Source organism: Phacochoerus africanus, chromosome 1 (genome assembly GCF_016906955.1).
Source record: "Phacochoerus africanus isolate WHEZ1 chromosome 1, ROS_Pafr_v1, whole genome shotgun sequence".
In the NCBI taxonomy this organism is placed as follows: Eukaryota; Metazoa; Chordata; class Mammalia; order Artiodactyla; family Suidae; genus Phacochoerus; species Phacochoerus africanus.
Window position 1 is genome coordinate 169,810,050 of NC_062544.1, and position 15,448 is coordinate 169,825,497.

Genomic DNA, 15,448 nt, shown 5'->3' on the forward strand with positions numbered 1-15,448 from the left:
TCTTTCATTATTTATTTATTTATTTGTGTGAGAGAAAAGTGCGTTTTCTTTTCCCAAAATTGCACAAAGGTGGTCACTCATTTCAGATGAGAAATTGAAAAAGAACTATCTTGGATAAAAAAATTAAAGACATGTAACATAAGAGTCTGCATGCACTCCAAACTACCCCTAGTTCATAATCACGAGTTCACAATTACCTTGCTTTTCCTAAGGTTTGGGGCTTCAAGTCTTCATAAGCAAAAGTGCAGGAATATAAGAAAAGGGGGAGTTCCCTTTGTGGCGCAGTGGTTAACGAATCCGACTAGGAACCCTGAGGTTTTGGGTTTGGTCCCTGCCCTTGCTCAGTGGGTTAACTATCCAGCGTTACTGTGAGCTGTGGTGTAGGTTGCAGACGTGGCTTGGATCCCGCATTGCTGTGGCTCTGGGTAGGCCGGCAGCTACAGCTCAGATTCGACCCCTAGCCTGGGAACCTCCATATGCCTCGGGAGCGGCCCAAAGAAATAGCAAAAAGACAAAAAAAAAAAAAAAAAAGGGAACCCAGTTACCTTCATTTTCCTTAGTGTATGTGAGTCCATGAGGATGGAAACTGTACCTTCTTGAAGCAAAATTTTTCACATGTACATAAATGAAGTCTCCAGTTTCTGCTTTAATGATCGGACCTAAAAATCCCAACCAGGATGGTTTTTCAATGACTGTTTGAAATGTGTCATCCGTATAGGCAAAATACATAGCCTTTTTATAAATAGATCCTATCCTATCTTGGCTTTGTTGTAGGTATGTTTGGGACTCAAACTCTCTGTAAAAAAACAAACAAACAAGAACTTTAGCACATTTTGACTGGAGAGAAAACAATGTTAAATCTAATGAAACTGGAAGTAAGAAGCTTTACAACATAATTTTATAGAGAAAACTCAGACACTGGAGAAAATCTGAAAGGGGTCAAATATCATGTAGGAGGTAAGGAGAAAGTTGGAGGGTCTGGTGAAGAAATCAAATGCCAATGTAGCAAGTAATAGATGTGGCATTTGGGTTTAAAAGACTTACCAACTTCTTTGTACTGAAGCATGAAGAGTTTTTAACTCTGCATTGAGGTTACTTTAGTTCTCAACCAGTAGATCAATTCCTACAAATTAGGACTGTTTACACATTTAAATGATTCGTGGATTTGTTGGTGGAATTGGGGACACATTGGAGGACAAACATAGTAAATCAGAATCCCACTCGTATGGGAGGTTGGGATGAGCAGATGTAAGCTATTACACATGGAGAGGGTAAACAACAGGTCCTATTGCATAGCACAGGGAATTATATTTAATTCCCTATGATAAACCATAATGGAAAAAATATAATAAAAGAATATATATATATATATATATATATAACATACATACATACAGTGTAAGTCAACTGTCTTCAATAAAAAGAAAAGAACACAACTCATAACCTTTAGATTTCCTGGTCACAAATATCCGAACGAAGAAATTAAGAAGAGACCTGCAATTTTAGAGTCTCTGCCGTAGACTCCATACCAGAAGGAAAAGTCTTGTTTTACGTCTTGAGTACCACGCAAACAAAATTGATGAATTGAGATGATTCCTCAAATATATGTCATGAGGGCAAGAGAGGCAATAATCCCAGGGAGAAGCAATTTCTATTCTTTCTTTTTTCTTTTTTTTAAAGGGCTGCACCTGTGGCATATGGAGGTTCCCAGGCCAGGGGTTGAATTGGAGCCATAGCCGCCGGCCTATGCCACAGCCATAGCCAGGCCAGATCCAAGCCATGTCTGCAACCTATACCACAGCTCATGGCAATGCCGGATCCTTAACCCACTGAGAGGCCAGGGATCGAACCCTCATCTTCATGGATACCAGTCAAGTTCATTACCATTGAGCCACGATGGGAACTTTTTCAAAGCAAAAGTATTACTTACTGATCTTCTGAAATGGGCTTTCCGTTGAGCATATTTTTACCAGTAGGAGCATAGTTCCAAGTAGTTTCTTTAATGCCTAAGTTATAGTGCCTATCTCTTGTCCAACCTGGAGAACTAATAAAAACCAGAAAGGTCAGTGGTAAAAGGATCTTCATTTTCCAACCATGAGCCTGGAGATGGTAACTGAATGATGTTTGCCTTTCTTTTATATTCCAGACTTTCTTCCTTTATATGTATCTATTTATGTAAATCTGATTTGCATAAGAATTTATCAAATGCTTCATCTACATACATGTCACTTCCACTCCTTATGCATTTAATTTTCATTAGTCAGGCCAGGTGAAATATTGCATAATCCACAGAGAATACTGGTTCTTGACTCAGTGTACACTACCAATTAAGAGCATGCTTAAGTTACTAGGTAGATGACCTACCCAGATTTTGCAACATCTCCTAACGATTATTATCTATTTCTAGGTTATAGGAATCATCTCCAGTCTAGTCTACAGACATCCTGTTCTTTCTCAAATCACTGTTAACAAATCAGGTTTGTTTGCCCGACGGCAGGAAGTCAAAAGCTGACACCAAGGCTTGCAGCAGAGGAGTTTTATTCAAAAAGCAACTGAGAGAGAGAGAACAAGTCTCAAATTTGCCTCCCTGAAAGGGAGGGGCTTGGGATATTTATGAGATAAACAAGCAGGATTGTCTAAGAGGTGGGGGAAGGTAATTGGAGGTAAGATAAAGATGAAGCAATTGTCGTTTTGTTCTCTCGCAGGCGCAAATGAGCAACATGCCTCTTCGTGGGACACATGTTCAGAAAACGGTGCATTGGCATGTCCTTAAGGTGGAGTTTTTGGCCTTCTGTTGTCTAAGGTGACTTATCAGACCCTTGAGCAGGCCCAGTTGAGGGGTCCATGGTCTCAGTCTATTTGAACTTGATGAGAGCTGACTCTGAGTTCCTGAAAAAACAAGTCAAGCACACATCTTAACATCTTAAGGCTGGTGTATGTCGGAGATACTATCCACAGGGTGGGGGGGAAGCAGTGAAGAGAGTCTTGTGATACATTGTCTAAACTATGTGAAGCTTGGAGGGTATGCAATTTTGTAAGAACAAAGTGAAGGCAGATTACAATTTTCTAACAACTAGACAAGCTAGTTTTTGTCTAATGGGTCTAACTAATAACTATCCTCAGTTTCAATCGGCTGTATCAAAGCCTGGCAATTAACCATACACTATTTTGCATTTTAAAATTTCTATGTAGTATGTTCTCTACCTCTCCTAGATTATAGCTGCAATAAATTAGGGACTACTTATTTTTGTTCTATGTATCTCTCAGAAATATCAAGAAATAATGTTAATTTTTTTCTTTTTTGGAACAAATAAATAGAATGCCTTGGGCAGGGTTGCAAAAGTGAGGAAAGGAGTAGAAGTCTTTATTTGCCAATGATTCCTGTACCGTCATATATTGAGGTATCTATTGTTAGATATTATTTGAGAGTTTACAGTTTGAAAGCCACAGTGGTTTCAACAGTCAGGGTGACACTATGATTTAGTTTGAGAAACCCACCGTTAAAAACATTAAGGCAGTGCAAATATGACATGTAATGTTCTTTAGCTTGACTTTTACTCAACTACACATCTTAGAGAACTTTATATATATCACTACCTAAAAGGCTACGTCTTTAATTTTAATTGTAACATTTTTTTCCTGTTATAAGTGTACATCTATTTTGTAGAACACAGAATAAAAGTATATTTTTTTCTGGGTGTTCATACAGATAAATATTCATATTTAAGGAATGCCCCAAAGGGCACATAACAAAGACATACAGCTCTGAGGAGAAAGGATCATTATATTTAAAAAAAAATTATAAGGAAAATGCATTTCCATATTACTTGATTTAAAAAAATCAACACTGCATTTTTTTCTTTTTTGCATTAAAAAATAATGATATAAATCTTTCTTATAAGCAACAGTTGCTAAATTCTACACAGGTCAAAACATTCAGGCTGTCATATCACAAAGTTTATCACATTTGTGAATCCTTGGGTGAGTTTTAAGAGGATGTTGGGAAAACAACCCCCTGCTTTGGCAGATTTTTATGTCACCAGAAGATGTTAGAAGAAATTCAGAAAAGCTAGACCTGGAGGGACAATAGTGGGTGGAGAAATTGTCCATAGGCGAGCCCTGAGGAAGGGATTTACATAACAGCAACCACTGGGAAACTGTTAAAAGGGGTGGAGTAAAGGCCCCAGGTCAGACACGATGGGTCTCTTGATAGAGCAGTTAGGGATGGGCTCTTTGGCTTCAGGGAGGACAGCCAGTTCGATTGGAGCCATTTGAATGCTACAGGCTCACAGAGTTCACTCCGTGTATGCAAGAACTTTATAAACTTCCCTGTCACTGGCTTAGACCAGCTGCTGTAGAAAGATCCAAATAAGTGATGGAGGGGAAGAATGGAGGCTTGGGGGGGAATAGCAGGGGGCGGGGTGTCTTAAATGGGCTTTTCAAATGTCTCTTTATCCCCAAATTCTCCTGTGACTTCCCTCATCCTCCTATTAGGAACATTCATTTTACCCTGGAATGTGGATAATAGAAGAGCCATTCAACAGGCATTTTTTTCCCCTCAGTAAGTACCGTAATACATTCAAAGTCTAATGTATTCATATCAAAGAGATCTATCTCCCGTGCCCACTCCACCATTTATTAGCTGTTATTTGGGGTGAGTGGCATAATCATATTGAATTCCAGTCCCTTCCTGTCTGTAACATGGAGGTAATAGTAACTAAACCTCAGAGCTTCTGTGAGGACCACTTCCAGCCTGGCACAGTGTAGGCATTCAAAGAAGGTTAGCATCCTACCCCTCAGAAACAAAAACAGTAAATATTCATTGTTCATTTGTTTTCTTCTCAACAAATGACTAAGATGGGTTTCTATTTGGCTTCTACTTTTTCTAAGGTAATGTTATATTTTATGACTATTGATGAGTAATTCTGACTGAGTCTTCCAATAAGGCAGTCCAATGGGATATAAATGATATGGGGGCAAGAAGGGGTATTAAAGAGGAGGGAATATATCAGCAACTTTCACACCCATTTCCACTCTTTCTATTACTTCTACCAGTAACTGCCATTCATTGAAAGTCAGTCTTCCTTAGCCACTTTCTACACATTAGCTCTAATGATGTCAGTAGATCCTGAAAGGGAAGTTTAGTAAGCTCTTTTTTCTAGATGAGGAAACTGGAACACAGGGGCTTTAAACAACTCACCACAGCAAGGAGGCATCATGGCTACAATTTAAATGCATACCTTAAGGGCTGGTGGATACTCTTTCTACTAAACGCTCTGCCTTGTAATCTAGGTTACTCTGTGGAAAACTATCAACCAGGTTAGAAGAGTTTAAATAAATAGAGCAGCTAGTGTCTGGGACAGAGGGATACATTTGGCATGAAGCCCTGTGTCCCTTTCAGGTTAAGACTATGTCAGTTGCAAGTCTTCACAATATGGGTAGACTTCATGAAGAACCACAAAATAAGGCATAGGAAGGCAAGGAGGGAAGATAGTGGGGACTGATAAGAAAGAGAAAAGCAAGCCCTGACATCCAGAGCTGGCCTGTTGGACATAAAAGATGTCAAGAACACCAACATCAGACAACACAACTGTGACCAGGATGGATCAAGACAAAAACAGGACCGCTTCATACTAATGTCTGAACATGCATGAGGAACATGGACATTGTCTAAACCTTTAAAATAACCAAACATTCCCTTCTCCTGGTCATAACTGACTTCTGCTTCTTTACCACTTAAACCTTTAGCTTTAACCTTCCTGCCTCATAGACAAGATTTTTGACGACACCCAATCATAGAGTTATCCCTACTTCCTCTCTGAATTCCATCCAAAGCAAAGTGCTCCTTCCTTACACATGCCCTTAAATCACTTTAAGTAAGCCCTGGCCCTATAACAAATCCTTTCTAGCACCTTTTCTTCTTAGATATCCATGATTCTCCACGATATGGGTTCTCTTACATTGCAACAAGCAATAAACACAATTTATTCAATGACAGGTGTGCTGACAGTTATTTTCCCTAGAAAAAGTCCCACCACAGCTCAGGAAACCTATCGTATGGCTTAAAATACTAATAAAATGACAAAAATTCAAAACTGTATGGTCTCTAGCCTGGACCCCTCTGCCTAACTTGAGACTCCAGTGTATATGGTGATCTACTCAACGTCTCCACTTCACTGTTTAACACAGTGCTTCTCAAATATTTATGTGCAGGTGAGTTCTCTGAAAGATCTGCAGATATTTCAAAAATCAGATTCTGACTTTGCAAATTCTGGGGTGGAGCCTGAAATTCTGCATCTCTGCAGTGGCTCTTGATAATGACAGTTCTTCAGGTTCATGAACCATGCCTGAAGTAGCAATAATCTAACAGACCCCTCAAACTCAACACGCCCAAAGAAGAACTGCTAAGAATTTTAGTTTTAACTCCAGCTTATGAAGAGTTTAGAGGTCATCACTGCTATACTTATAACAAGAAATGCTAGACAAATTGGAAATTAACAACTTATTCTGAACCTCTTGGAGAATGGATTTTGTAGAGTCATCTGACTCTAGAAGATGCCTGCTTACCTAGAGGGGAAGTTCCTTTATAAATGGTTAGCCCTTGAAAGGTAAATTTTAAAGACTTGATGGAGGCTGAGTACAAACTAGTATGAGAGTGGGAAAATCCAGGAGGTCACAGCCTCAGTGGGGAGCCTGCCACCCTTTCGTGGGCTTTATCTCCAGGAACCCCACCAGGTTCTCAAGGTGAAAATCTCAGAAAGATCCCTACATGGCTTTGACAGGGGAAAGAGAAAAACAAACCCTGTGAAATAGGCCCAGATACTTCTCTATAACAAAGGCTTGTTCTCCAGAAAGAAAACTTGATCAGAGGCTTGTTCCAGAGGTGTAAGAGAAGGGTTTGGCCCTCATTCTAGACCCTATAGCATTCCTATTCATCTAAGGGATGAGGACTGCTATCGCAGGAGAAATACTTGTGAAGGTCAGAGGCCAAAAACAGAGGCTGATTAAAAGACTGAGATTTATTGGGAGATTATAGAATGTTCTTCCTCTTCCACACCTTATCACTGTACTAACAGGGCTCCAGTATTAAAAAAAAAAAAAAAAATGGAGTTCTCATTATGGTTCAGTGGAAATGAATCCAACTTGTGTCCATGAGGATGCAGTTCAATCCCTCACCTTGATCCCTGGGTCAGGCATCTGGTGTTGCCATGAGCTGCAGTGCAGGTCACAGAAGTGGCTTCTGTGTTGCTGTGGCTGTGGTGTAGCCTGGCAGCTGCATCTCTGATTCAACCCCTTGCATGGAAACCCCCATATGCCTCCGGTGCCACCCTTAAAAAAAAAAAAAAAAAGGATTACAACTGAAAGAACTACAAGACATAGCCTGCTCCCCAGAAGGTATATTTAAGGCAGCTCAAAGTCAAGAGGGCAGACAAAAAAAAAAAAAGGAGAAAAAGAAAAAGAAAAAAAAGGAGGACACTAGGAAAGTTCAAAAGCCTCTGGCCCCTAGAACTATAGCAAACATTAAATAAAGCCCAACACCTAACTGGATTATCATAAATCTTTATACAGAAGGCTTATTTATTTCAATACCACCCTCTTTAAACAAAAAATGGCAAGGCATGCCAAAAAGCAAGGAAAAAGAGTCTGAAGATATAGAGCAGGCTAGAAAATGACACGTGTTGGAATTGTTAGGGAATTTAAGATAACTATGATTAATGTGTCAAGGGCTATAATGTAAAAGACAACATGCAAAAGCAGATTAGTAAAGTAAAGAGAGAAAAATTCTAAGAAAAGAGATCCAGCTGTGGCATAATGGATTGGCAGCATCTCTGGAGTGCTGGGATGCAGGTTTGATCCCACCCAGCACTGCACAGTGGGTAAAGAGTCCAGGATTGCTGCAGGCAGGTTACAACTGCAGCTAGGATCTGATCCCTGGCCTGGGAACTCCACATGCGGCAAAAATAAATAAATAAATAAATAAATAAATAAATAAATAAATAAAATAAAAAATCTAAAAATCAAAAGAAAATGCTAGAAATCAAAAATATTGTAGCAGAAATGAAGAATGCTTTTGATGCTGCATTAGACTGGACACAGCCAAGGACAGAATAAGCTTAAAGATTAGTCAATAGGAACTTCCAAAACTGAAATGCTAAGAGAAAAAAAGAGTGAAAATACCCAACCAAACAAAAAAAAATGTTTTATACCTAGAATAAGATATATTTTTTAATGGAACAAAAACTAAAAAAAAAATCGAGAACCAGGAGTTCTCGTCGTGGCTCAGTGGTTAACGAATCCAACTAGGAACCATGAGGTTGCAAGTTCGATCCCTGACCTTGCTCAGTGGGCTGAGGATCCGGCGTTGCCATGAGCTGTGGTGTAGGTCACAGACGAGGCTCAGATCCTGCATTGCTGTGGCTGTGGTGTAGGCTGGCAGCTACAGCTCGGATTAGACCCCTAGCCTGGGAACCTCCATATGCCATGGGAGGGGCCCCAGAAAAGGCAAAAAGACAAAAAAAAAAAGAGAGAAGAAAAGAAAAGAAAAGAAAATAGAGAACCAGTCAGTCTGAGAAGTCTAATACTAAGTAATAGGAATTTCTAGAAAAGAGAACAGAGAAAATGGAAGGCAGAAATCATTACAGTTCAAGAAAATTTCTTGAAACTGAAGAGCGTGAATATCCAGACAGAAAGAATATACCAAATGAAAATTTAAAACCCCCTACTGAAAAAGGATATTTTATATGCTTCTGGAAATAAAAAAGAATAGGTCACACAGAAAATATAAGGAATCATACTGGCCTCAAGCTTCTGAACAGCTAAAATGGACAAAAGACTATGGAGGCCTTTTAAATTTTGAAAGAAATTATTTCCACGATATAGAAGACTGTCCTGTGAGTCAGTTCTAAAAAAAATCCCTCTTTCAAGAAGCTGATGGAGAACGCACTACAGCAAAACTCAAGAATTCTTCCTCCAAGAAGAGGAAGAACTAGGATTCAGCAAACAGGAGATAGAACACAGGAGAGAGGTTGGGGAACCCCCAGAAAGAAGGGACACTGTTCCAGAGTAACACCTGTTTGCCAGGTGCAGAGCAGCCAACAGGGTGACCTGAGGGTAATCACCAGGAACTCTGCTGCCAATGTACTATCCTCTTAAGGTCAGGATAGCAAGCCTGGTGGAGATTTTTATCTGTATTTGGTCTGGCTTAACTGGGTGCTGATTTCCTTTCTGCTATCCCTCTATTCTCCACTGTTTGGATCTGTTTCTGGCACTCACTTCACTCCTGAGAACTGGGCCATGGGAGCCAAACACTTTCAGGTAATCTTCTCCCAGGAATGTTCATCCAGTAGCGGCATAGTGTCTGAGTGATAGCTTGACTTCATTTTCCAAATCTTCTACTGAATTTATTGTTTATGCAATCTTATTTTTAATTCCCAAGAGTTCTTTTTTTGTTCTATGAATGTTCCTTTTAAAAAAAATAATAGCATTCTCGTCTTTTTTCATGAACATACATCATTCTTTTATATTTCTAAAAATGAGTGATTTAGATATGAACGATTTTTTTAAGGTATACTTTCTCTAAGTTGTTGTCCTCTAAATTGGTCTTTATTTAAATTTGTCTTGGAGTTCCCGTCGCGGCTAAGTGGTTAACAAATATGACTAGGAATCATGAGGTTTTGGGTTCGATCCCTGGCCTTGCTCAGTGGGTTAAGGATCCGGCATTGCCATGAGCTGTGGTGTAGGTTGCATATGTGGCTCGGATCCTGCATTGCTGTGGCTCTGGTGTAGGCTGGTGGCTACAGCTCCGATTCAACCCCTAGCCTGGGAACCTCCATTTGCCTCAGGAGCGGCCCAAGAAATGGCAAAAAAGAAGAAAAAAAAATTTGTCTTGGTCTCTATATTTCACAGAGGAGGCTTTCGTCAGATGTCTGGGGATCTTTGTTTACCTGCTGATTGCTAATGGAAGAAAGAGCTGATCAGAATTAGAACTGAGTGTGTGTGTGTGTGTACGTGCACACACACATGTGCAGGGCTTATTGGCTCTGAACTTCACTGCTGGGTGAACAGGGTGAGCCATTTATTGAGGAACTTGAAATATCACAGTAATAGTTTCCTATTGCTACTATGACAAATAAATACAAACTTAGTGACATAAAACACACATTTATTATCTTACAGTTAGTTCTGGAGAGCAAAAGTCGTGAAATCAGTTTCACTGGACTAAAATCAAGATTTTGACAGGCCTGGGTCCTTTCTGGAAGCTCTGGGCAAGAATCCATCTCCTTGACTTCTCCAGCTTCTATAGGCTGCCTGCATCCTTGATTGATCCCTTTCCTCCATCCTCAAGGCCAGCACTGTACCTGCTTCTCTCCTCTCTGATTCCCATTTCTGTTCTTACGTCGTCCTTCTGAATCTGATACCCTTGCCTCCCTTGTAATGACATTGGACTCTCCTGCATAGCCAGGATAATCTCCCCATTTTAAGATCCTTAATTTAGGAGTTCCCGTTGTGGCTCAGTGGTTAACAAATCCGACTAGGAACCATGCAGTTGCAGGTTTGATCCCTGGCCTTGCTCAGTGGGTTAAGGATTCGGCATTGCTGTGAGATGTGGTGTAGGTTGCAGACTCGGCCCGGATCTGGAGTTGCTATGGTTCTGGTGTAGGCCGGTGGCGATAGCTCCTATTCGACCCCTAGCCTGGGAACCTCCATATGCCGAGGGAGCGGCCCAAGAAATGGCAAAAAGACCCAAAAAACAAACAAACAAACCCTTAATTTAATCACACCTGCAAAGTCTATTTCGGGGTAACATGGGGGTATCAGGGATTCGGACATGAGCATTGGGGGGGGTTATTATTCAGCTTACCATAGTAAGTGTCTATATTTTTCCTCTAGAACTGGCCATGCTCCCTAGAAAGAGGCTTCAGCTTGGAAAGTAAGATTCTGGTTGTCAGCATTCTGAGATCTGAGTAGGTTAGGAGGGCTTGGGAGTGGGCATGCCTTGGCATTCATCATTCAGGATGTATTGGTCATTTAATCTCTCAGGTTTTGGTGCAGGAGCCATATCTTTGGTAAACCTGGTTCTTTCCATTCCAGAGACTCTCTCTTTTACCCTTTCCAGAGATTAAACTATCAGATGTCTGGCTCTTCCCAGTGGTATGGAGAGGAGAAGGGATATAGGGACATAACCAATCCTTCTTGTCTTAGACTGCTTCCTTTACCCCCAGTTTGTGAGGTATCTGGTGCTATCTACTTGGCAGTATTTTGAGGATTCTGAAGTGTAAATCTGGTTTTCTCTGTTCCCCCAGTGACAGCTTGGGATTTTCATGTTTCTTGGGTTGTTTTTGTCAGTTACCTCTCATCAGTATGCTTTGTAGCTTCCAAAATTTTATTGCTATTGTCTCCTCCTCTAATTTCCTATTATTTGTTGGTTTATGTCCTTTCAAAAACACTTTATTGAAAATTTAATGTGATTTTAGGCAGGTGTGGAAATTAGATATGTGTGCACTTGTATGCATGTGTATGTTTTAATATTAATCCAGAAAAACCATTTAATTTGAATTGCTTATGTTACTTGGGTCAGGCATGGATTGGCTCTGACCTGGTGGCCAGGCTTGCATAACCACCCCACTTGTCCAATTACACATCCTCACTTAGAAGCTTCACTCATTGCTCTGGTTCCAGGATTGGAATCTTGTCCCTAATTCCCAGCTCATCTTACAAAGCAGGAAGCGGAACTGGCGGGATTCTTTTTTTTTTTTTAAATAAACAGTGTTTTTCATAATAGTAACCTTGAATTGCCCTTATTCCTTGCAGTTTTCATGGGGTGGAAGTGTTTCAGCCAGAGGCTGAGGTTTTAGAATCTGAGTATAAGACTGAAATGCTCAGTCTCCTAGCATGTGATGAAAGGAGGTGCTGGCCTCTCCTGTACTCTATCCCAGCAATGTCTACCTCTTTCCTTTGCCTGTGTTCTCTCCCCAGATTCCTGACCCCAGCTGTCCCTGTGACTCTGTGACTTTCTCCCATCCATATCCTCTTCTGCTGTATTTGTGGCACTTTCCAAGTCCAGCCATTTCAAATATGCTTTTATTGCACCTGGATTTATATTTAAGTTGCCATTGCTCTAAGAGCTTTAAATGTAGTAACTCAATTTCCACAATAACTCTGTTATTCCTGTTTTACAGATTCAGAAACTGAGGCACAAGCGTTCTTTTGTGGCTCAGCAGGTTAAGGATCTGGCATTGTCACTGCAGCATCTCTGGTCACTGCTGCGGTGCTGGTTCCAGTCCTGGCCCAGGGGCTTCTAAGTGCCATGGGTGCGGCCAAAAAAGAAAAAAGAAAGAAAGAGAGAGAGAAACTAAGGCACAGATAGATTAAGTAAACTTGACCAGGGTTACTCAGCTAATAGGGCAGAGTTCAGATTTGTATCTGAACCATCTGACTCTAGAGTACATATTTAAACCATGTTTAGGTCACTTTTAAATCTCATCCATGTGCCAAGCAGTGTTTTATATATATAATATAAATTTATATATAAATATATAATCTATAACACAAACTTGCATTTATAATAGACAGATATAAGTTAGTGTACATATATACAATCATTTAATCCTCATGGAAACTCTAGATCAAGCAAGCAACCAAGAAGGAAAGATATTAAAGATCTGAACAACAAAATTAACAGTTTGACCTAATGGACACATATAGAATCCTACACCCAATATTTGTCAATCACAAGTCTGTTCTCCATGCCCATGAGTTCTTTCTCTTTTCTGCAGATAGGTTCATTTTGTGCCATATATTATATCCCAGATATCAGTGATATCATATGGTAGTTGTCTTTCTCTTTCTGATTTCATTTAGTATGAGACTCTGTAGTTCTATCCATGTTGCTGAAAATGGCATTATTTTGTTCTTTTTTTATGGCTGAGCAGTATTCCATTGTGTATATGTACCACATCTTCTTAATCCATTCATCTTTTGTTGGACATTTAAGAGGTTTCCATGTCTTGGCTATTGTGAATAGTGCTGCAATGAACATAGGGGTGATGTATCTTTTTCAGTGAAAGTTTTGTCCGTATATATGCCCAGGAGTGCAATTGCTAGATCATATGGTATCAATTACATAAATTTTATTTATTTATTTATTTGTTTTTTGTCTTTTTGCTATTTCTTTGGGCCGCTTCCGAGGCATATGGAGGTTCCCAGGCTAGGGGTCGAATCGGAGCTGTAGCCGCCGGCCTACGCCAGAGCCACAGCAACGCAGGATCCGAGCCGCGTCTGCAACCTACACCACAGCTCACGGCAACGCCGGATTGTTAACCCACTGAGCAAGGGCAGGGACTGAACCCGAAACCTCAGGGTTCCTAGTCGGATTCGTTAACCACTGCGCCACGACAGGAACTCCCAATTACATAAATTTTAAATTGAACACCTTCTGAGTACTGTGATGAAATATACACTGTCCTGCCCAAGATCCCCAACCACTGACATCATCCACTCTTGACATCCAGTCGTCATGGATATTGTCATAGCTCAAAGAGTCAAGATAACTGGAAGTAGATGATCCTCCTTCTGATTTATGATCAGAAAGTCAATATTAGCCTAACTCTTTGTCACAATCCCTTCATTATTCACCTCCTGGCATGATGTGGGCATTTTATTATAATTCATATTATCACAAGCAGCAGAATAAGCAGCCATAAGATACTTTGAGAGAGAGATCACATTGACATAGCTTTTATTACAATATATTGTTGTAATTGTTCTATTTTATTATTAGGTATTGTTGTTAATCTCTTAGTGTGCCTAATTTATAAATTAAGCTTTATCATAGGTTTATATGTTTGGGAAAAAAACATAGCATGTATAGGGTTCAGTACTACCATGGTTTCAAGCATCCAGTGGGAGTCTTGGATGCAGTTTATCTCCTGCAGACAAAAGGGGACCACTATATTTAAATGCTTATTTTAAGAAAAGAAGAAAAGTTGAAAATTAATAAGCTAAGTATTTAAGAAGTCTGGAAAGGTACATTGAGAAAGAAGCAAGGAAAATAAGAGAGTAATAATGAATATAAGAGCATGAATAAAAAAATAGAAATCCGCAACTGGATTAGTTGGCAAATTTAATTCTCAATTTCTCTGAGAATTAAAAAATGGGAAGAGTGCCTCCTAAAAAGGGTGAGAAAAGGGGTTTTCACACACATAGTTTCATGTCTAGTTCTTTCCTATTTTAAGCTCCTTATATGGATTTTACAGAAAGTGTTGGAGGATACTTGCTTTTTAAATGATACTTATTTTTTCTAATTCTTCAAGTAATACATTTTCAAAAGAAAATTTGGAAATATAGAACAATGTAAAGAAAAGAGATGTAACTCAAGGATTCATCATTAGATGGTAATTATTAACTATTAACATTTAGCTATTTTCCAGGCTTTTTTCTATGTATCTAAACGTTCGTACTCATCTACATGTAATTATATGTTATTTTAAAAACTTGGGTTCAAAGTGCACACAAAGATTTGTATACAGCTATTTTACTTAAAATTTCCTCATCAGCATATACTCTTTAAATACAAATATTTGTGTGGCAGTGTTAATATTTGATTTACTGATAGATATTGTACTGAATTTGACTGTGCCCCTGTTGTCAGACAATGTTTCTATAGTGCAGTCATTCAGCTGACATCTATTCATGGTCCACTCAATGTACAAAACTATACTGAATTTAGAATGGATAAGCAGTGAAGTCCTACTGTACAGAACAAGGAACTATATCGTCTCTTGGGATAGAACGTGATGGCAAAATAGTATGAGAAAAAGAATGTATGTCTATTCATGACTGAATCACTTTGCTGTACAGCAGAAGTTGGCACAACATTTTAAATCAACTATACTTTAATAAAAAATTAAAAAATAAAATTAAAAAAATATTGAATCTCAAGATGATTGAGGTAGTCTTAATGACAAATGGATGGGACTGGACTGTAAGTTCATTTACAAGAGGACTGTGGAGTCTTTGGGAGAACTGAAGAAAAGAGGATGCTGGATATGGCCAGCTTTTGGGCTTGCTAGAGTAATCAGATACTCTTTTTTGTCTTTTTAGGGCTGCACCCATGGCATATGGAGGTTCCCAGGCCAGGGGTAGAATTGGAGCTGCAGCTGCGGGCCTGCACCATAGCCACAGCAATGCCAGATCTGAGCCACATCTGCAACCTACATCACAGTCCATGGCAACACTGATCCTTCACACACTGAGCAAGGCCAGGGATCAAACCTGCGTCCTCATGGATACTAATCAGATTAGTTTTCTGCTGAGCCACGATGGGGACTCCCAGATACTCTTTTTATATTAGCATCCTTCCTCATAATTATTTTCCTGACAGCAATGTCAGGAAATGAGTTGCTTCATTTTTGGCTTTATAATTCAAATTTTCAAGTAAGAAAGGCCA

The 15,448-nt window shown here is 39.6% G+C and overlaps 1 protein-coding gene across 1 annotated transcript in view; it reads right to left on the minus strand.

Moving 5' to 3' along the window:
- The window catches only part of LOC125112604 (ceruloplasmin-like), a 33,019-nt gene extending 30,931 nt beyond the window's left edge, over positions 1 to 2,088 (minus strand). Inside the window, exons 1-2 of the mRNA XM_047754893.1 lie at positions 1,931 to 2,088; positions 546 to 796 (exon numbers count right to left, since the gene is read on the minus strand). Coding sequence (XP_047610849.1) covers positions 546 to 796; positions 1,931 to 2,085 — 406 coding nt within the window. The 5' untranslated portion in view covers positions 2,086 to 2,088. The remainder of the gene's footprint in view (positions 1 to 545; positions 797 to 1,930) is intronic.
- Between the last annotated feature and the right edge of the window lie 13,360 nt (positions 2,089 to 15,448).